We start from the raw sequence: 22,898 nt of genomic DNA, 5'->3' as shown, positions 1-22,898 counted from the left end.
TTAATAATGTTTTCTTTTTAAAACTTTATTTTAATGAGTCATTAATATTCTATCGACATTATTTTATAATCAGTTAAATATATTGGTATTTTTAAAATAATTCTGAGTATATATACATATATATTAATATGGGGGAGTGAAAGAGCCGAGGAGGGCAATAGTAATTAACAGGAGAATATACTCCAAAAATGAAACCAAAAGAGTTGAAAAGAGGACAGTAACTTCATTCATGCAAGGATACACAGAAATGTTGAAAGGGTCCTTATCCTATGGTACTGCAAAAACAAAACAAAAAAACCAACAAAAAAACCGTTGATGCAGAAAGCTCACAATGTGAAAACCCCTCTTTCTACAGGTCGAAACTAATCTTCTCAATTATGTTTGCTTGCCGTCGTCTCTGACTTCATCGCATTTTAGTGCTTTCAATTTTCTGTAACCCTTGTCGGTACCGTATATCCTGAGAGACGATACAAATGGGTCAGTATATCCAGGCTCAGCAACGATCGAATTCGAACTCATATATGATGGGCATGGTAGATAATGTCCGCCAGCCTTTATCATGAAAATCAAATTTGAATTCATATATAACAGAGATCGAAACGATAGCAAAGATTAGTTCATAAAGGGCTGATCAAAATTACGAGCAGCACCGTGTATCTAGAATTTTATGCAGGCAACCCACAAAATTTCTTGTCAAAATCGAGTAACTTAAGAGCAAATAATCGAAAGGGCACTAAGTATCTATAAAAACCAAACAATCTGAAACTACTCAACACGAACAAAAAAGGAACGAACACTTGAAATGACTTGAACAAGTAAACTAAATGACTTGAACCAGGAATGACCTAACCAAAAAACTGATACATAAACCATAATGGTACTTAAATTACTTAGATATAAATATATTTATATAAAGTATAAATCTTAAAATTACATACGTATAAACTAAACCTGTCAATTGAGCTAGTTGGGTTGGTTTTGGATCATGTGCAAAGTAGTTGATACTGAACCGATATGTACCAGTACTCGAGGAAAAACTGTACACCCACCATTATGATATTGACTACTTTGCACAATGCACAAGACCCAAAACCAACCCATCCGGCTCATTTGACATGTTGTAATCATAACACTCTTCTAAGTAATATTTCATACCAAATATGAACTTGGAATGATGCAATCGAATCCCAAAAGCAGATCTACTACTTAAGTAGGCCTCTCTAATATAAAATGGACAGAGTTTAATCCCCAGAAATGTCTTAAGAAAATCCATATAAATTCATCTACAACTAAAATGGTAGAAATTTAGTGGGAAATATAAATAACCTACAATCTAGCCACAGAAATATGTCAAAGATTTAAAAAAAATAAATGCCAAAACCACTCACCAGTCCATGTAAACAAATGTAGATGAGTAGTTTCCAGATTTTGTATAAAGCAGTCGGTGATGATAGTCATGAAAATCAGCACTGGAAACGTGAAAACATGAACAATTACTTGCAGCTAAAGGATAAAAGATAATCATAGAACCATATATAAACAAACGAAACATAGCAACAAATGAATAGGGAACTCACCCCCCATATATAGGTAGAAAGTTTGAGAGGCTCCATGGAAAATGGTAACCACAATGTGCCTCAACTGTCTCTAGGACTCGAAGAACCATCCACAACCAAAGAGTAATCAGATGTGGGCCAGTTATGGCGGGGCCAATTATTGTTGCAAAGCCGAGGAACAATATCTCAGCAGGGTGAGCATACTCAGATGTCAGTCCAAACGGTGTAGCATACCTGTTTGGGGTATGTAAACCAAATAACCAACAAGCACAAGCAAAAAAAAAAAAAAGAGAGATCGGTATTGTTCATAGTTTTAAATAGTACGAGCACCTAATATTGACACTTACTCGTGATGGACACTGTGCACATGCTTGTACAGCCATTTCGTATGTAAAATACGGTGTCCCCAGTAAAAAACAAAATCCTCCAGAATGAAGTAGAATATTATCTGTGATATAACCACTTTCCTGCCAACCAGATAAAGGGTCAAGCTAATTAGAGCTCCAAAAATAAGAATTTAACTGCATGCAGGAACATGATACATCTACGGAGGCTATATTTCAGGACAAGTAACTATGGATATTATTACTGAATATCGTAATAACATAGGGAAAAAGCTCTAGCATATAAAGAACCTGAGAATACCAGGATGGAAATGGTAGACTACTTCTCAAACCCATGAATCTGAAGAAAGGATAAGATGCAATCATAAGCGGTAGGTTGACACCAACATGATATAGAAGCAGGCGGGTGATACATTTTTCTTGGGCAGCAAGGCTGTTGTTTTTTGTCTACATTGAAACATAAATTACAAATGGAACATGTTTATTATGAATTTAGCTGGATAAAATACAAATAAAGCATACTTTTCATCATTAACACCACTCCCCCCTCAAATTTTATGTCAACAAAGTAAAATTCATTGACAACGGTACCAGCAAAGAAGATAGGAGTTAACCTGAATCTTGTATTTGCTTAGCAATCCAGCTCTTTCCAGGTATATAAATGGAAGTCCAGATAAGAAAAAAACACTTTCATGAAGAAAGAAACTTCCCAGACTCGCTAATTGGAAGTCGCTGAAATGTGTGATTAGATACTGCATGGCGAACAAAGAAAGATTTTCAGGAAGAATGTATTATATCTCATGACATATACTGCTATTATCGGCTTAAAAAGATAGATGGTATTAGTCAAACAAATTCACAAGGTCACTGAAACATGTGATCAGATACCGCTATATATATGATGTTAATCAAAGTAATTAATAAACAATGTATCCGGAAATGAAATCAATAAGCAAAATTAGACAGATTAACATTTCACTGTGGGAAAAAAAAGAGGGTCGAGAAAACGAATCAAGGCTTCCTTAGGCACTTTTGCTAGAGGTCTAATAAGATATAAGATCAAAGGAATCACTTACAAGAAACACATACTTAACATTAACAAACAAAGTGCTCTAATCTGGATTTAATTCCCAGGTACTTGTTATTGTACAGTAACGTCCTTGATGAACTAATTAATGAAGTATTCAATGTAGCACGAAATTAGTAAAACAATTACCTGAATTCAAAAGAATCAAAACCGTGGACAATCGCCATTCTGTAACTACATAATTATTTGCAAAGCTTAGAAAAAAGTAAAATTCTTCATACAATGTATGAAAATGCATCATTTCAAAATTTCAAATTCTAAGAGACGAGAAAACCAAAGAGCATTATTCAATCAAATCATGCTTAATAAAAATCGAACATCAACCATCCAAAATTACCTTAGCGTCACCATCCAAAACCAGATAAACAGAACAAAGACTTACAAATAAAATATCAATAATCCAAACGACCCAAAGTTCAGATTTAACGATCTTCTTATTATATCCCAAAACCACATAACCCAAAAACGACAGATCCATAACAAGCAATGGGAAGTTCATAAAGAACACAGAAAGCAACAAGAGAGGGGGAAAAGGAAGGAACTTTACCAGCCACCCAGATTCAATAATGCCAGCCATGAGAGCTTGGAAGTTGCGAGTGGAGAGAAGCTAGTGATCTCCACAGTGATGTTATTAACGATGATATAATAAAATCATTTGGGTAAAGAAAGAGGACAGAGTGAATACTGTGAGAATAAAAGACCAGGGGATGGGTACACTGTCAAAAGGAATCTGGGCTGTATTCATGGGCCCCAAGTTTTGTTTCCATATAAACTCATTGGTAAACTATACATTTAAACACGGCTTTTAATTTTGGTTTTCAGGGAAAAAGTACAACAGATAATGAAAAAAGGAAAACTCTTTTCAATTTCAAGAAGAAACTCTTAACGCTGCCATCTTTTTACCTTGTTATCGTCGCTTTCAGAGTTCTGTTACCATTATCGCTGATGTATTTTCTTCGGCTTTATCAGACCAAACATTCACTTGGGGCGACATCATTCAATTCTCCTTCATCGTCGATGGATAAGATTTATTTCTCAGTTTTTTTTTAACTTCTATTCAAGTTGCTATTTTTTTGAACCACTATTCAAATTATTAAATTAGGGAAAAGAAATAAATTTTTAGAAGAGGTTTTCATGCGTGGAGGTCGTTACTTGGTGGGCTCAGTGTCGTTGCCACTAATTTTCAAATCAATATGTCGTTCGTCGGAAATGATTGTGTTCGTTTGCCCCTATTTTAATTGAGGATGATGTCGGTCTGATTGAATTAGTGACGTTGGTGTTTGTTGTTGGTGAATCGACAGTGGCCGTTGTCTATCATTTGAAACCTTGAATTCTAGTACATGTTGCCATTCTCGGGTTCCCTAGAGCATTCGAATTGAAGAAAAAATATAAATAATAGATAGTAAAATAATAAGTAAATTATAAATTGCATCTATATGATACTGCATCAAACATATTAACATTCTACAGATAAAGGGTTAGTAGATTATGTTACTTAAAGATTTTTTGTTGTAATTGGTTACTATTGTTGCTGGTATGCATCATCGTTACCAGATTAAGAATTCAATCTAATTCTGAGCCACTAACTCGTGCTTTATTTTGTTGCAGGAAATATTTCAGATTTTAATAGTAATTTTTCAGCTCTCAATTCAATTGGATTAGACTCGATCTGGATTGTGTTGTACTCGGTTGTACTCGATCAAGGCGCAGTGGTGATATCATGGACGAGATTTAAATTCCCTTGTGAATTCGAATTCGATCTGATTTAGGGATTTGGAAGGATTATAGATAGTGTAAATATTGTATAAAAATGTTGATGGGAAACAAATTCAAACTTTTAACATGTCTGATCCTAGTATTAAATTATGGGTTAAAAAACTAACACAACGATGACAAACCAATTAGGCTTACTGGTCTGCTGTACATGTCTATATGATCTCTCTGCTGTTTTATGACATTTTCCATAACTTATAAGTAAAAGAGAAAGGGAAAGATATAACTACCAATAATCCCCACATGAGCAGACTCCATTACGGAAATGGTGAAAGCGATTCACATCACGAACCAGAATCTCTTTATTTGTAAACTTGGAAATCAACTTTGTGAACGAGTGGCAGTCTTCACATAGCCTCAAATTCTTTGTTATCCTTATGGTTTCCCCTTTATTTGTATTGATGAGTCCAAATGTAACTGCAAGTTTTTCACTGTGACCCAATAGAATGCGTTCCTTTTCGCCTTCATCAAGATCATACAGAACGACTTTGGTTTGTGGTTTATATCCCTTCTCCTTCATTTCTGCAGACAGTTTAATCAGCAAAGATTGGATCTGTTCGATATGAGGATTGAACTCATCGACAGAAACAAATGAATACATTTTCCTTTTCACTTCAATCCAACTTCTGCCTGCAACTTTTTGCAGTGAGCGAGTTTCGAGTAGCTTCCTCACTCGCTTTACGTCGTCCCACATCTCAGCTTCTGCATAAATATCAGCTAGAAGTACATAATTTCCAGCACTTAGGGGTTCAAGTTGAAATAGTCTATGGCTAGCTCTCTCTGCTAGTTCTACATTACAATGAATCCTACAAGAGCCAAGAAGTGAGCCCCATACCTTAGCTCCAGGTTCAATCCGCATTTCATTTATAACACTAGCTGCCTCTTCTAACCTATTAGCACGACCAAGAAGATCGACCATACAAGCATAGTGCTCAACACTAGGAATTATTCCGTGTACTTTACACATAGAATCGAACAACTTTTTTCCCTCTTCAACAAGACCTGCATGGCTGCATGCTCCTAACACACTGACAAAAGTTATAGGACTTGGGGAAACACCTTGATGAATCATCTCTTGAAATATTTGCATTGCTTTCTTCCCATATCCATGAATACCATAACTTGATATCAATGAATTCCATGACACAACATCCCTTTTCTCCATCCGGTCGAAAATCCATTGCCCCAATTCAAGCTCACCACATCGAGAATACATTGTAATAAGTGCACTTATAACTGGCAAAACTGAATCAAGCCCTCTCCTAAGGACATAAGCATGGATCAACTTTCCTTGCTCCAAAGCTGACAGTGCTGCACAAGCTTGAAGAACACTGACCATAGTAACTGAATTTGGAATGGCGTCAAGAATCTCGACCATCATTTCCCTAAAAAGCTCTAATGCTTCAAAAGACTTTTCATTTTTAGCATAACACGCAATCATTGCACTCCAAGAAACCACATTCCTAACATGCATCTTATCGAAAACAAAACTCGCATGTGCAACGCAACCAAACCTCGCATACATATCAACCAAAGTAGTCATGACATGAACATATCCTTCGAACCCATGTCTTAAAATATGAGCATGAATCTCCTTACCTTCTTTAAAGGGAAACCATACATTCAGAAGCGACACAAGCTTTAAGCACATAAGTATAAGTAAACCTATCCGATGGGAGTCCAATCCTATTCATTTTTCTATACAAACCCAAAACTTCTTCCCCAAAACCACCCAAAGTAAGCGCTCGAAAAAGCGCATTCCAAACGAAAATTGTTCTCTTACGCGTTTTATCGAACACCTTGCGAGCGTCATCGAGGGAATCCAAATTAGCATACATATTGATGAGTTTGGTAACCAAGAAAGGATCTTGGTCAAACCCATTCTCGAAAATATGGGAATGAAGGGATTGGGCAAGGGAAAGGGAATTTTGGTGGGCGCATGAGAGGATAAGGAGCTCGTAGGTTCTTTGAGAAGGGCTGGGCTCTTGGGAAAGGAGCTTGAGGGCATGTTTAAGGTTACCTTGTTTGCACAAGGATTGAATTAGTTGATTATTGTTAGGCGTTGAGGTGGAGATTGAGTAGTTTAAGGTAACAGATGAAGAATGGAGTTTTGAGGAGCACGAGGTGGACTGAACACTGACGGTGATTGCGTTGGCTGGGGAGTGTGAAACGCCCACATCAGTCGTGAACTAAAAAATCAGGGCCTTCTCTTTTGTTTGTCTGTTGAAGACCGATCTCACATTTTATTATCTTCGCATAACTTAGGGTTTGTACTTTTTTGCATCATACATCCTTAAACTATGATCTACTTTTTAAATTGGTCCTTAAACTTTTAAATATTTAAATTTCATCCATAAAATATGAATATCATTCTAAATTTGTCCTTAAAATTTTGGAACATTTTAGTTTCATCCCAAAACTATATCCTTCATTCTAAACTGGTCCCTATATGTTTTTAGCATTTTAATTTCATCCCAAATTTTATGTATATACTAATCACATTTCATGTTAATAAATCATTAGGCCAACCTATATTATAAAATTTAGGTTAAACTACGATTGAAACTAATTATATATTTAGATGAATTTGGAGACAAAATTGAAATATTTAAAAGTTTGGGGACCAATTTATAGTACATGTCATAGTTTAAGGATGAAATTGAAATAATCAAAAGTTTAAGGAATAATTTAGAATAAATATAATAGTTTAAGGATGAAATTAAAATATTCAAAAATTTAGAGACTAATATAGATGAGGGCCATAATTTAGGGATATATGATGCAATTAACTCTTTTTATTATGTTATATGGGTAAATTATTACTTTCGTTTAAGTTTTGTATACTTTTCTCATTGAATTCAAAAAAATATAATATTTGACCAATTTTTTATTTACTTAAGATACGATCACGGAGAATTAATAGTCATTAAACTTTTAACAAATTACTGACGTAACATAATAAATATATAAAATTTAAACGAGAAAACTACATAAATGATTACTAATATTTAAGTAAGTTTTTCTTTTTTCACTGAAATTTTAAAAATAACATATTTTATCGAGATCATTTTACAATATATGTTTGAAAATTATGTAAGATACAAACTCCAAATTAATATAATTCGACATGGTTTTCATAATCGGACCGGTCAGCGAATCGGTTAGACCGGTAGTAAGAATCGAACGACGTCATAATTATTTAAAAAATTAAATAAAAATACCAAAAATATTTAATAAAAAATCAAAAAAAAAATTAGGTTGAACCGGTTCACGTCCGGTTCGGTTCGAGCGGTTCAAAGCCGATTCGAACGGTTCCTTGAGGTTCACTAGAACCGGTTCAACCAGGATAGAATAGACCGAACCAGGCAACGATTCCCGATTGAACCTACAGGTCCAGTCCGATTTTCAAAACACTATAATTTGGTGCATATCCAACACCTCCTCAAAGTAGCGCAGGACGAATTTGATAGCTCTTGAAAGTTGGAGGATGAGCTTGCCGCCTGGTTTCCACCACCTGTACGCATGTAACTGGCGCAAAAGTAAGAAATAAGTATGGAAACTCAATTGGTGGACGGTACTGTGAAGTTCCTTTATCTATGATAATATTAAGGATCATTTTGTAATAACTGAAAGCTCACTGACTAAAAAGATACATTTTTGAAATTATTGACCTTCAGTTGTACTTTGCACTAATAAATTAATTAATTAACGGTCGGGCTTTTGATGGTCTATCAAGTAAGAATTAAGAAACTACAAAGGCCACCGGCCACCCAATTCAAAGAGAATAAACGTAAATAAAAGTAATTAAATATTATTTTTTAATTCAAAGAGAATAAGTGTAAATAACTTAAATAAAAATACCAATCATGTAATTTATCATATATATAGAAGGGGTTAAGATCCACTTAACTAATATAAAATTAAAAGAGTTTTATATTCTGTAATAGACTGACTTATATATATTACCGAGTTAATTCAAATGGTAAGCAGCTTGATATCGGTTAAGCAAGTTTTAAATTCAGTCCTTGTGTATGTAGAAATCTTCGTCAGGAGACTTACCCATCAAAACCAGATGTACGACCCAGATCGATGCAGATTAGTCAAAGCGAAACCTTGAAACTGAAGGACAAAAAAAATAGAATGACTTATATACAATAGAGAGAGAGGTTATGATCCAATTACATTATTATATATATAAAAGTTAGGATTAACTTATACAAACTTTTAGATATAGTGAAACTATATAGTTGAAATAATCCTCTTTTCTCTTTAAAATCTTCTTATTTTTTATTATTATTTTCAGTCATATAATTTCATTTATAAAATATCTAAAATTAATATAATTATATAATATTTTAATTTTATATTGTGTAATTAAATCTTATCCTACATGATTTCTAAATGATAATTTTTTATTTCTACAATGCTTGATTTTATGTACTTTTATACTTTGATTTGGAAATTAGATGGTATTTAAGGTAAATTATGCATTTAGTATCTAAACTATCAATTTTATCCGTTTTAGTATCTAAACTTTTATTTTTTTAAATCATACCTAACGTTTAATTTTCATTTTAGTACCCACCGTTAAAAAAGTAACACGTTTAGTACCTAAACTATTAGTTTTTGTCCATTTTAATACATAAACTTCAACTTTTTTTCAAAACTTAACATTAAATTTTGAAAAGGGTGCTAAAATGAAACAAAAAAAATAAATTTTTTAACGACGAGTATTAAAATGAAACAAAAACTAAACTTTATATATGATTTTAAAATAAAAATAAAAATGTAGATACTAAAACACACTGAAACTGATAATTTAACACCAAATTTCCGTAGTATTTATGATATCAAAAGTGTTACCTCGATTCTAAAATCATAACTAGGTTTTGATATCCCTTCCTCCCGTTCCAAAACCCCTTTGTTTTGATTATAAATGTTTATTTTAGTCCCGCACATCCAAAATTTGATGATTAATTCATGATCATCATATGTTAATTGAAATTAAGTAATTTGATCCTTCAAAAGATGTTTTTGATCGTTCGAACCTTAATCACCCGTTTGAAATCTAATATATCATCATCTCAGACTCAATTTTCGCAAGTCAATTAATTTAGCTTCAAAATGGAAGTATTTATAATTTGATCTAATTATATAAATGTTCTCTTCTCGTTCAATGTTTTTATATTCCACGTGATTCAACTTTTATTATAATGCAATTGTTTAATACTGGTTACATAAATTCTTTTTTTTAATTAATTTAGAGTAAGTGCAAGGCAGTAATTATTCAAAGATAACTCTCAATCTTTTGATATTAACGCTCACGCCTCTGATATCTATGGTGCTCAAACACCTGATATCTATGGTGCTCAAACTCCTTATATCTATGGTGCTTAAACTCAGGTCATCAAGGAATAATAATAATTCCTTTACCACGAACACAAAGGCCACTTGGTTCGTGCTTTACATTAAATCCTTGAATATTCAATGCTGGATAAAGTCTAATATAATTTTATTTCACCCATATGATATCTCCGACTTGCATCCGACTTCTAAATTAAAAGAATAATGTTACAATTAATAATATAAGTTAATCAAATGAAATCATCTTTAATTCTGTATGAATATCCTTGAATTTCTTTCTATATAATGCTTGAATAATACTTAAATTTAACAAAACTAAACCAAAACAATGTTTTAAACTGATTCAGAAACCATGTTGTTTGACACAGTACTTAAGGTAGTTTAACCCTTAATCCATGTTATGAGTTCAACCCGGATGAACTATCTAGGTGCGTGAGTGTGTAGCAGTGACACTGTATAATCAGCCATGCAATGCTAGCATGGACTAAGGCACAACAAGGCCCATCTTACATTGTGGGCAAGCTTTACCACCACATGAGCGAAACCAAATACTAGACAATATTTATTATGGGCTTTTTTGGCCCAATAGGGCATTTAGATTTTAAATTTAGGGTTTTACCCATCCCCATATTTTAATTAGGGATCTACAATATTTGTTACAGTGTCGGACGAACTCGTCATCTCGAGGTGACGAGTTCCTTGAAATATTATCTTTTAATGGACCCGGATGAGTGGATCTCACGTAGGCCATTAATTTATTGGTTTTAAGCGGACTCGTTACATCTGCGTGACGAGTCTAGTAAAAAATATTTTTGTATTTTTAAAAAAATTAATTAGAAATTAAAAAAAGGGTAACTCATCACCTCGAGTTACTTTGAATTAAAAAAACTAATTGCTTTGTAATCGTTGGTCAATGGGCAGTTGTGAAATGGTTACAACGGAACTCGTCACGTCGAGATGATGAGTTTGTCTAAGTTAAATTTTAAAAAATAAATTAATTAAAAAGTAATAATTTTGTTTAAAATAACATTGTTTACAAACTAATAAAATTTATTTATATTTTCTAAGTTCTTGATGATGTTGAGGAGTGGTCGAATGATAATGGTGCGGAGCTCGTTGAGTACGTCGGGGTTGTTAGCCTTGATCGTCGTCGTCGTCTTCATATTGTCGAGGAGGTGTACTTAACACACTCTGAGATCCTCCTTCGAAATACGGTGATGGGCTTATGATATTTGACGTCATCATTGTAGTTAGTGAATTGACTTGGCGGCTATGTTGTTGACCATATTTGATATCATCACATTCACCCTCAACTGTATGTTCTTTCGAAGATGTTTGAGTATGTTACATTGCATCCCATGAACCTCCAACCCAAGTCGGCTAAGTTTGGGTTTAAGTATGATATGCAGGATAAAAATCGAAACTAGCATGAGATGCATAATAATAATCTTCACCTGCAGATGTTAAAGCAAAAGAATAAGACTAGAATGATTTCTTATTGGCCTTGGGGAATATGGTCTGATGTTGTTCCCATTCTCCCCTCTATATAGTAAGTGTGCTTCGCCGATCAATTTTTGGTATGTTTCCCATGCGTATCAATTCTATAGAGTGTGTCCATCTCATCGATTTGTATAGGAATCGACTGATGCGACGTATACTGTCGCAATACTCTATTAGTGGCGTGCTACTCAACAATCGTAAAATGTAATAGGTGTCGCGATACACCATAATTCGGACCTCTCAAAAAATTGTGGTGGCAATAACCAGTAGATCTCATCATCAGCATATGAAAGCCAAGAAAACTATAAATATTAAATATAAAAGTTAATATATATAAAGTTTAAAAATTTTAAAAATAATAATAAAAGAACAAATGTATACTGCATATCGACCGACGATGTCGATTCTCATCTGTATATCTTTTGCAGTGACACCCAACAACTTCGTCTCGGTTATTTTATGACACCATCTAAAATATTTAAAAATAGAAAAATATTAAAAACAAATAAAAAATAATTCAAATTTAAAAACAAAGTTAAAAAAATTATCTTCCAACAAGAGGAAACTTGACTGGGACTGTTGTAATCGACGTAAAAAATGAGAACCGGTACTAAGCCCACGATTGTAGCAATATTAGACAGCCTGCTACATCAACTTTTAAACCCCGCTCAAAAATACTGAGTGTGCGCCAAATTACCAGATTTATCCGATAATAATACCCCTCTAGTCAGTTGGAGAAGATATGCTCGGGATGTAAAAATAACCTCATCCTTAGTAGAGTCGTTGGTCATTTAGAATTTAGACTCCAACCACATCATCCGTACCTGATAGCCATCGATGAACTCGGATGGTGACACCTTTCCCAAAATTTCGTAGACCAACGTCTTAGGGTCATAATTGTTCCACCTCACCACGAAGGCTCCATTCACTGAAACATCGAGTTGGTAAGCGACGTCTTCCAAATTAGTCATCGCTTCACCACTCGAGAAATGGAAAGTGTACATCTCAGGCTGCCAACGTTAGATTAGAGCCTCAATCAACACCAGGTACACCTTGAAGCCACATAAAAATATAGCTTGAAAAATATCAGATTGCTGAAGATATGTCAACATTCGAGGATGCAGATCTCTCGTAGTCATTCTGTACTGACAAATACTCCGTTCTTCTTCCGACCGGAGTTCGATCGACGAAATATGGACGTTATCGAGGCACAACATTTCTTCTTGGGAAGCCATTTTTTGGGGTTTTCACATAAAGTCAAATTTTTCATATTTTTTGGATTTAGAGTTTGATGAAAAATCAAAATCCCAAACCATATTTATAACCCCAATTCCAACGGTTATAACACAAAAATCCAGAGGATCTCATCACCTCGAGGTGATGAGTTCCAAGTGACTGTTTCACAACTGCCAATAACGACTAGTTTTTTTGAATTCGAATGAACTCTTCACCTCGAGGTGACTAATTACTTTTTTTTAATTTCTAATTTTAATTTTTTAATAATAAAAAATAATTTTTTACTAGATTCATCACGTAAAGGTGATGAATCCGCTTAAAAGTAATAAATTAATGGTCTATGTGTGACTCGCTCATCTAGATCCATTAAAAAATAATATTGGGGAAAACCTAGGGATGGGTAAAACTAAATGCCCTATTGGGCCAAAATAGCAATTATTATGCCCGTCTTGAATTCGCTTCCTCCGGACCAAAATAGTAAGCCCAGCCACCTATATTTATACTATTAATATATCCTTTTTGCTGAAACTGAACTGTTTATTTGATTATTTATAATTCCAACTTCCCAGTTCTGCGCATTTATAGAGCGTTCCGCAATCCAAATCCACGCAAGTAGAAGCAATTTCCAGCATTTTGCGTTCCTGAATTGTCAATTCTTTTGATTTGAGATCCCCGTTTACCGCGATTTATCAAAACCCTAGATCGATCCGCCACCGCCATCAAAGCTCCATCTTGTTCTCTCTCTTCCAGGTTCGATCCACCTAAATGCTCATTTATCCCGTGAATTTTGTTTTGCTAATTATTTACCATTACAGTGATTTTCTTACGTTCAGAGAGGGAGGAGATCGAGTGATCAATAAAAATGCAACACATTCCTTCTACGGTTGAGGAACAGTTGTTTTTGAAAGCGATCAAGGAAGAAAGCCCCTGGGAGAATTTACCTAAACGACTTCAGGTCAATATTAATTCTAAAGAAGAATGGCACCGAAGGTTAGTTTGGATTTAGATGTTCCCTCTTTGTTTTGCCATTTTTTTTCAAATTTTAGGATCTTTTAGCTTTAAATAACTTCATTGTTTTGTTTTGTTTTGTTTTAGGGAGTAATTTAGGATCAGCTAGTTTTAGTTTGAATTTGAACGGGCATTGCTCATTTTATGGCCATTGCATTGGTTTGGTTAATTGCTTTTGGTCTTACCGTGTTATTAAAGAACCATTATGTAACGCTGGTAATATTGTCAAGGCTTTCAAATTTCAAATTCCCCAGGCGTTTTTGAAAATTTTTCTCTCCTCCGACTTACACCCGTTGTCCGCCGCCGTCATCAGCCACCCGTCGTCGCCGTCAGACGCCGCACCGGCCGTCACGTCCGCTGGCCGTTGAATACCAAAACTTCCAGGTTTTTTCGACTCGATGCCAACATCAAGGATCTAGGCTTCGTTTCACCTAGGAGAGCCTACAACTCAGTGGATCTTGGACGTGGCCCTTCGACTTTTAGCTATTGGCGACGCTTCTTCTTTCTTTTTCTCCGACGACGGCGTGATCTACAACATCAATATAGTCATTATGTTTGCTTTCTCCATCTCCTTGTGTCTGTCGTCTCACCACAAAGCAATCAAGTCAGCCACGTTCGTCGATGATCCTTAGCTGCAGTTTTGGTTCTGTTCATCACCCTTTCTTCCTTTGCTTTTCTTCAACGATAAAGCAACACAAAAGAAATGAGTTCCCGGAAACTTGAAGTGGGTCTTGCTACCCCTCACCATTTCAAGTCCTCTCGGCAAAAGCCAAGGCTAGCTGCAGAACATGCTTCGGCTTCGCAGTCTGTGGAGGCGGGGATTTCCAAGATACGAACTGCTATTGTGGCATTTGATCGCCTTGTTAATTCCCTAGGTTCACTTAAAGACACCGCTGAATTACGTGACAAATTGCATAAGACAAGGCTTGATATTGAGCAGCTCGTTAAAGAGTCTTCAGCTAAACTAAGGAAGCAAGAGAAGCTCTGCAAGATGCAGAAACCTTAAAGAAATCTGTCGATGACAAGCTTGCAACTGGGAGGGAGACAACAGATTCATCTTCCGTACCTAAAGAAGTTCGTCCATCAAGTTATGATGTCCATGTGCTGGAGGAAAAGGTGACCAAGAAACGCTAGGAAGAAGATGAGATGAGGGTTGAAGCTGCATGTCACGAAATTGGGCCTTTTCCCCACACTTTGGGCTATTTTGGCTATGTTGGGCACATTTGGTCTTGGAGGTTGATAGAATATTGTAGATTATTCTAGAACACTCAAGACTTGTACATATTCTAGAAGCATTCTAGAGTCTTCCATGTTAGGTAGGAAATAATGGAGAATTCTAGAGAGTATCTCCCTATCGTAGGATCAAATCAATCTCCACCGTCCATTGAGGAGGTGAGATGCTATAAATAGGAGTAGAATCCTCATTTGTAAATCATCCAAAAGTTGTAAGAATTCAAGCATTCAACAAGCTTTCTCTCTAAGTTCTTTCCTTTCTTATTTGTTTCCTTGCCAATCCTTTCACTAGCACGAGTTCGAGTGAGGCTGACTTAGCTATTGCGAGGGGCGAAAAGGAGCTAAGGCCGCACGAGGCTTATTAAGCGATTAAGTCCGTGACAGTTGGTATCAGAGCCGGTTAAAGCATCAATATCGTGCACGTATCTTGTAGGAATGGCCGGGAACTCGAACGAGTCGACTGCTACCGAGGGACGTGGGAAAGAAACTGCACCCACCAACCTGAAGAAGAGCACTAACGAGTCGACTGTTACTGAGGAACGTGGGAGAGAAGCTGCACCCACCAACCAGAAGAAAAAAAGGGACCAGAGTAAAGCCCGCGATGGGAGCTCACTAGAACCGATGGTGGCAGAATTCGGGAGAGGCTGGAGAGGGTCCAACATGACTTCAAGACGCTGGAAGACCATGTCTTGGAGCAAGTTGATGCGCTCAAGGGGAGTGTCAAAGAGACTAGCAATAAGGTAGAAGTTCGGTTCATACGGCTAGAAGATATGATCCAATCTTTACGTGAAAGTATCGAGGGGATGCGGGAGGATGTGACGCTCTGCAAGAGAGCCACCGTTAGCGGGAGTGCTAACATCACCATCTCCAACCCGAGGGTCGAGTGCCCCAAGCCGCAAGGGTTCAATGGGGCAAGGGACGCCAAGGAAGTCGAAAACTACCTATGGCGGATGGAGCAATACTTCGAGGGAATCGGCCTTAACGACGAGGCCGCCAAGGTAAAGACCGCTGCTTTATATCTTTCCGATACTGCTATGTTATGGTGGCGTAGGAAACATGCCGACATTGAGCGAGGAGCTTGTCGGGTAGATACGTGGGATGAGTTCAAGAAAGAACTCAAGAAGCACTTCTATCCCGAGAATGTGGTCTATGAGGCTCGCAAGAAATTACGGGAGTTGAAGCAACGGGGTATTATGCGGGACTATGTGAAAGAATTCACAACCCTTATGCTTCAAATTCCCAATATGTCCGAAGAAGATCTCTTGTTCTACTTCATTGACGGACTACAAGGATGGGCCAAGCAAGAGATGCACTGTCGGGACATTAAAACGGTTGATGAGACCATTGCCATCGCTGAGTCACTCGTCGACTTCCAACCCTACTCCCACACCAATGCGACGAAAAATAAAGATAAGTATCCAACCAAAGGTGGGGGAGAACGGCGGGAGAATTACCAAGGCAACCGAGATCGAGATCACCGAAGGCCACAAGCTAAAGAGGGAGATCGTGATCGACGTCCGAGCCGAAGGGACTATGAAGAGAAGAAAAAGGCCTTCGTTCCTAAAGGAGGATGCTTCTTGTGTAAAGGACCGCATCCGATGAGTAGCTGTCCCAAACTTGGTTCATTGTCTGCCATCGTCGATCGTCAAGACACAGAGTCTCAAGCCGAGATGGGGTCACTCCAAGTTCTAAACACCTTGAAGGCCAAGCCATTGACACCAACACCGAGTAATGGGCTCATGTATGTGGAAGTGGTTATCAATGAGAAGCCGACAAGAGCCATGGTGGACACAGGAGCTACCCACAATTTCGTGTCTAAAGACGAAGCCAACCGTTTGGGCCTAAAGTACACTGGGAGCACAGGATGGCTCAAGACGGTAAACACACAAGCGGTACCACTCCAGGGCGTGGCACGAGGGGTCGAGCTACGCTTAGGCACTTGGAAGGGCTAAGTGAACTTTTCTGTCATTCCCATGGATGACTTTAAGGTCGTTTTCGGGTTGGACTTCCTTCGACAGGTAACCGCTTTCCCTATGCCTTCCTTTAGTTCTGTTTGCATCTTGGAGAAAGGGTCTCCTTGCATGATCCCCACGGTCGAGGCACCGAAAGAGCAAGGTCGAGATGCCACACAACTCTCGGCCATACAACTTGGTAAAGGCATCAGGAAAGGGGACATTACTTACTTGGCCATGCTAAAGGAAGATGACGAGATCGAGAAAACGGATGACCTACCATTGATCATCCGTGAAGTCTTAGAGGAGAACAAGGACGTGATGCCGCCCGGGTTACCAAATAAACTTCTACCAAGGCGTGAGGTGGATCACAAGATCGAGTTGGAACCCGATGCCAAGCCGCCAGCCTTGGCACCCTACCGAATGGCTCCACCCGAACTTGAGGAACTTCGAAGGCAACTTAAAGAGCTAGTCGATATGGGAATGATTCGACCTTCGAAGGCACCGTATGGCGCACCAGTACTCTTCAAAAGAAGCACGATGGGTCGTTGCGCATGTGTGTCGATTACCGGGCACTTAACAAGGTAACCATTAAAAATCGCTACCCGATCCCTTTGATTGCCGATTTATTTGACAGACTTGGAGGAGCCAAGGTGTACACAAAGATGGACTTGCAAAAAGGCTACTACCAAGTTCGAATAGCAGAAGGCGACGAGCCAATGCACCGACGACGTTTTGCACGCTCATGAACAAGCTCTTCCAACCGTACTTGGACCAGTTCATGGTGGTGTACTTGGACGATATCGTGGTATACAGTAACTCCATCGGAGAACATGTATACCACTTGAGGATTGTGTTCAAGATACTTCGAGAAAATGAGCTGTATGTCAAGAAGGAAAAGTGCACGTTTGCCACCGAGGAAGTACACTTCCTTGGACATGTAATCGGCCACGGGAAGCTATTAATGGACAGGAACAAAATCAAGGCCATAATCGAGTGGGAGCCGCCGAACAAGGTAAGTGAGATGAGGTCCTTCCTTGGTCTAGTAAATTATTATCACCGGTTTATACAGGGCTACTCGGCGCGAGCATCACCATTGACGGACCTACTCAAGAAGGGGAAGGCATGGGAGTGGTCCGAACAATGTCAGAAGGCCTTTGAGAACCTGAAGGCAGCAGTTAGCCAAGAACCTGTCTTGGCCTTACCCGATTTTACCATGCCGTTCGAGGTGCATACCGATGCATCCGACTTCGCTATCGGGGGAGTATTAATGCAAGAGGGGCATCCGATAGCATTTGAGAGCCGCAAGCTGAATGATACCGAGAGGTGGTACACGGTGCAAGAGAAGGAGATGACGGCCATCATCCATTGCTTGCGGGTATGGAGACATTACTTACTCGGCGCGCACTTCACCATCAAGACCGACAACGTGGCGACGAGTTACTTTCAGACCCAGAAGAAGCTATCACCAAAACAAGCTAGGTGGCAAGACTTCCTAGCCGAGTTCGACTACACGTTGGAATACAAGCCAGGCAAAGCCAACGTTGTAGCCGATGCCTTGAGTCGAAAGGCGGAGCTCGCCGCGATCTCTCTAGCCAAGGGAACCGTGTTGGAGCGCATCAAGGAGGGCCTTGAGCAAGATCCAATGGCAAGAGAATTAGTAAAGTTGGCTAGCGATGGCAAAACCCAACGGTTTTGGGTAGAGGACGGTCTACTCTACACCAAGGGACGACGAATCTATGTTCCAAAGTGGGACAACTTAAGGTGAGATCTTGTCAAAGAGTGTCACGACACCAAGTGGGCTGGTCATCCGGGTCAAAAGCGTACTATGGCGTTGCTAGAGACAACATACTTTTGGCCCCATATGAAGGATAGCGTGGAACTTTACGTGAAGACTTGTCTTGTGTGCCAACAAGACAAAGTAGAGAACCGACAGTCGACGGGATTACTCGAACCTTTACCAGTTCCCCAAAGACCTTGGTATTCAATCACCTTGGATTTCATTAGTGCATTACCCAAGTCCGAAGGATACGGTTCGATCATGGTCGTCGTGGACCGATTTTCTAAGTATGGGACTTTCATACCATGCCCTAAGGATTGCACTGCGGAGGAGTCCGCGCGAGCGTTCTTTAAGAACGTTGTAAAGCATTGGGGCCTACCAAGGAGCATCATCAGTGATCGAGACCCTTGATTTACCGGACGCCTTTGGACGGAATTGTTCAAGCTCCTTGGCACCGAGTTAAATTTCTCCACAAGCTTTCACCCTCAAATTGATGGGTAGACCGAACGGGTGAACGCCTTGTTGGAGTGTTATTTGCGGCACTTTGTGAGTGCTAACCAGCGATATTGGGCTAAATTGCTAGACGTCGCCCAATTCTCTTATAACTTGCAGCGAAGTGAAGCCACAGGTCGGAGTCCGTTCGAGCTTGCGACCGACAATAACCGCTCACGCCGCACACACTGACAATGCCACTTGACGAGGGTAAGAGTCCTGGGGCCGCCAAGATGGCTAAGTCATGGGAGGAGAACGCCGACATCGCCCGCGCATGTTTGGGAAAGCACGAAAGAAGATGAAGAAATGGGCGGACGAGAAGAGGCGACATCGAGAGTTCTCCGTTGGAGACCTAGTCTTTGTGAAGCTTTTGCCACAACAATTCAAAGCCCTCCGAAGCGTTCACAAAGGACTAATACAGAGATACGAGGGACCATTCCAAGTACTTGCCAAGGTGGGAAAAGTGTCTTATCGCTTAGACTTGCCAAGTACACTTAAGATTCATCCGGTCTTCCATGTAAGTATGCTCAAGCCATATCATGCCGACAAGGAAGACCCAAGCCGAGGGTATTCGCATCGAGCACCTCCCGTAGTGACCAAGTCTTATGACAAAGAGGTGGAAACGGTGCTCACAAGCAGGACGATCTGCAAGAGAGAAGTCCCACCGCGTACCGAGTATTTAATCAAGTGGAAAGGACTACCAGAGTCCGAGGCAACATGGGAACTAGCTGAAGACTTATGGCAGTTCGAAGAACATCTCAAAGCGTACGAGGCGACGAGGACGACGCCAGAATAGGTGGGGGAGAATGTCACGAAATTGGGCATTTTCCCCACCTATTCTGGCGTCGTCCTCGTCGCCTCGTACGCTTTGAGATGTTCTTCGAACTGCCACAAGTCTTCAGCTAGTTCCCATGTTGCCTCGGACTCTGGTAGTCCTTTCCACTTGATTAAATACTCGGTACGCGGTGGGACTCCTCTCTTGCGAACCGTCCTGCTTGTGAGCACCGTTTCCACCTCTTTGTCATAAGACTTGGTCACTACGGGAGGTGCTCGATGCGAATACCCTCGGCTTGGGTCTTCCTTGTCGGCATGATATGGCTTGAGCATACTTACATGGAAGACCGGATGAATCTTAAGTGTACTTGGCAAGTCTAAGCGATAAGACACTTTTCCCACCTTGGCAAGTACTTGGAATGGTCCCTCGTATCTCCGTATTAGTCCTTTGTGAACGCTTCGGAGGGCTTTGAATTATTGTGGCAAACGCTTCATAAAGACTAGGTCTCCAACGGAGAACTCTCGATGTCGCCTCTTCTCGTCCGCCCATTTCTTCATCTTCTTTCGTGCTTTCTCCAAACATGCGCGAGCGATGTCGGCGTTCTCCTCCCATGACTTAGCCATCTTGGTTGGGCCTTTTCCCCACACTTTGGGCTATTTTGGCTATGTTGGGCCACATTTGGTCTTGGAGGTTGATAGAATAGTGTAGATTATTCTAGAACACTCAAGACTTGTACATATTCTAGAAGCATTCTAGAGTCTTCCATGTTAGGTAGGAAATAATGGAGAATTCTAGAGAATCTCTCACTACCGTAGGATCAAATCAATCTCCACCGTCCATTGAGGAGGTGAGATGCTATAAATAGGAGTAGAATCCTCATTTGTAAATCATCCAAGAGTTGTAAGCATTCAAGCATTCAACAAGCTTTCTCTCCAAGTTCTTTCCTTTCTTCTTTGTTTCCTTGCCAATCCTTTCACTAGCACGAGTTCGAGTGAGGCTGACTTAGCTATCGCGAGGGGAGAAAAGGAGCTAAGGCCGCACGAGGCTTATTGAGCGATTAAGTCCGTGACATGCAGCTCTCGGGGCTAAGGCTGGCCGTCAGTCCAATAGTGGGGATAAAAAGGCTGGAAAAAGTTTGAAAATTCCGGATAAGAAGGTGAATCGAGTGGAGATTTTGGTGCCGAAGGTTACGGAATCGGAGCTTCATAAACAGAGAGTGGAGCAACAGGCGTCGACTTTGAAGATAACGGCGGAGGAAAAATATGAGAGGATGCTGTTGGAGTCCACCTCAAAGGGGTGCAGTAATGATAAGACTGAATGCTACACATTATTTATTGATAACTTACCAAAGAACATTCACTGGAAGAGGTTTGGATCTTTATTTCGCTTCCATGGTCGGGTTCTAGATGCTTTTATTCCAAATAAAAGAAATTCAAAAGGAGTTCGCTTTGGTTTCATTCGCTTCGCAACTATCGATGAAGCAAGGAGAGCGATCTCAAAAATGAATGGTTCTCATATCGACGAAAGTAAAATTGGTGTTTATTTCGCTAAATTCAAACATCGACAGTCCTTTTGGAGAAAGTCCTCGACATGTGTTCTTCGCAAGTCCGTGATGAAAGATGTTTCGAGGAAGAATTATTATAAAGTTGAAGGTATAGATGAAGAAAAACTTCAAGTGTTGAGCAATTGTCTAGTGGGGTGGTGCAAGGACTTTGTCAAAATTGGTCATCTCGCTAGACAAATGCAAGCGAAGGGCCTCATTGGCTTCACCTTAATGAGAGCTGCTGGTAATGCAATTTTAATGATTTTCGAAGACAATGCTTCATTGAGAAGTGTGAAGAACGATAAATCAAAGATTCTCGCAGAGTGATTCTCCATAGTCGAAGCTTGGTCAGAGAGTTTGGTAATGGAGTGTCGTCGAGTATGGTTAGTTTGCGAGGGTGTTCCTTTTCACGCATGAAATTGGGATACTTTTAAGAACATTGCTGATAAGTGGGGTTTATTATTAGCTATCGACGAAAGTTGTCAGTCTCCATCATCCTTTGATCGGGCAAAAATTCAAGTCCTCACAAAGGTTGATGCGAGAATTGATGCGATGGTGGAATTGAAGGTTAGTGACAACTTCTTCAAGGTCATGGTGCATGAGATAGAACCTTCATTCAAACCAAACTCTTGGGCTCCTGAAAAAGACGAGTCTCATTAGATCTTGTCTCTTCAATTGTGGTTGTTTTAGTCTATATGGTTGTAGGTGTTGCTTTTAATTTGTATTATGTTCTGTTGCGCTGTTTTATTCCTACTGTTGGTGGTGTAATTAGAAGTAAGGTGATTAGACTGTGGCTTTGGATAAGGTCATATGAGGTTAAGGTGTTTGTTGTAATGGTGTACATCACCATGAGAGGATATTCGTGTCTTTTGTATCGGGTATTTTATCAATAAAATTTGAGGTTCTCTTTTCTTCCTTCCAATGTTCGTTAACATACCTTTAGTATGTGAACGAATACGAAGGGAGTTTTTAATGAGACCTCCAACTTCTATAAAAAAAAGAACCGTTATGTAATTGTCATCTGTAATTTGGATTCTTTCTGGTATATTTAAATAAATTTAAATTGGTTTGGGATGCTGACATGATTGTAGCTCCACATACTATTTAATATATTGTTGTTTTCTCAGTTTTCGCTTACTATTGCGGACTTTTCATTTTCTTTGTTAAGCACGCACATAATGGTTTTGGATTCATTCTAAAATCATTTGTAGTTTTAGGCCCAGGTTGAACTTATTTTTTCCTGATTATTCATTCG

General features: G+C 38.9%; 1 protein-coding gene and 2 pseudogenes across 1 annotated transcript; 1 reads left to right on the top strand and 2 right to left on the bottom strand.

Annotated features, from left to right (window-relative positions):
• Nucleotides 1–313: 313 nt before the first annotated feature.
• On the bottom strand, nucleotides 314–3,615 carry LOC120160068 (methylsterol monooxygenase 2-2-like). Its single transcript, XM_039170522.1, has 7 exons — nucleotides 3,535–3,615; nucleotides 2,515–2,652; nucleotides 2,202–2,347; nucleotides 1,904–2,023; nucleotides 1,578–1,790; nucleotides 1,389–1,469; nucleotides 314–457 (listed from the first exon to the last, which is right to left on the bottom strand). The coding sequence occupies exons 1-7, from the start codon at nucleotides 3,562–3,564 to the stop codon at nucleotides 376–378; spliced, it is 810 nt and encodes a 269-aa protein (XP_039026453.1). The 5' UTR covers nucleotides 3,565–3,615; the 3' UTR covers nucleotides 314–375.
• A 1,300-nt stretch (nucleotides 3,616–4,915) lies between these two features.
• LOC120160067 lies at nucleotides 4,916–6,954 on the bottom strand (annotated as a pseudogene).
• Nucleotides 6,955–13,694: 6,740 nt separating this feature from the next.
• LOC120160064 overlaps nucleotides 13,695–22,898 on the top strand; it is a 35,803-nt pseudogene continuing 26,599 nt past the window's right edge.

The sequence above is a fragment of the Hibiscus syriacus genome, unplaced genomic scaffold (assembly GCF_006381635.1).
Source record: "Hibiscus syriacus cultivar Baekdansim isolate YM2019G1 unplaced genomic scaffold, ASM638163v2 tig00111388_pilon, whole genome shotgun sequence".
Classification (NCBI taxonomy): Eukaryota; Viridiplantae; Streptophyta; class Magnoliopsida; order Malvales; family Malvaceae; genus Hibiscus; species Hibiscus syriacus.
The sequence above is the reverse complement of the archived record's forward strand: the minus strand, read 5'-3'. Positions and strand labels throughout refer to the sequence as shown.

Coding starts and splice junctions, on each gene's coding strand:
- LOC120160068 (XM_039170522.1), bottom strand. CDS start 3,564: ATGGCTGGCATTATTGAATCTGGGTGGCTG. Junction 2,653..3,534: donor TTATTGAATCTGGGTGGCTG/GTAAAGTTCCTT, acceptor TTCGCCATGCAG/TATCTAATCACACATTTCAG. Junction 1,470..1,577: donor TTTCTACCTATATATGGGGG/GTGAGTTCCCTA, acceptor TCACGTTTCCAG/TGCTGATTTTCATGACTATC.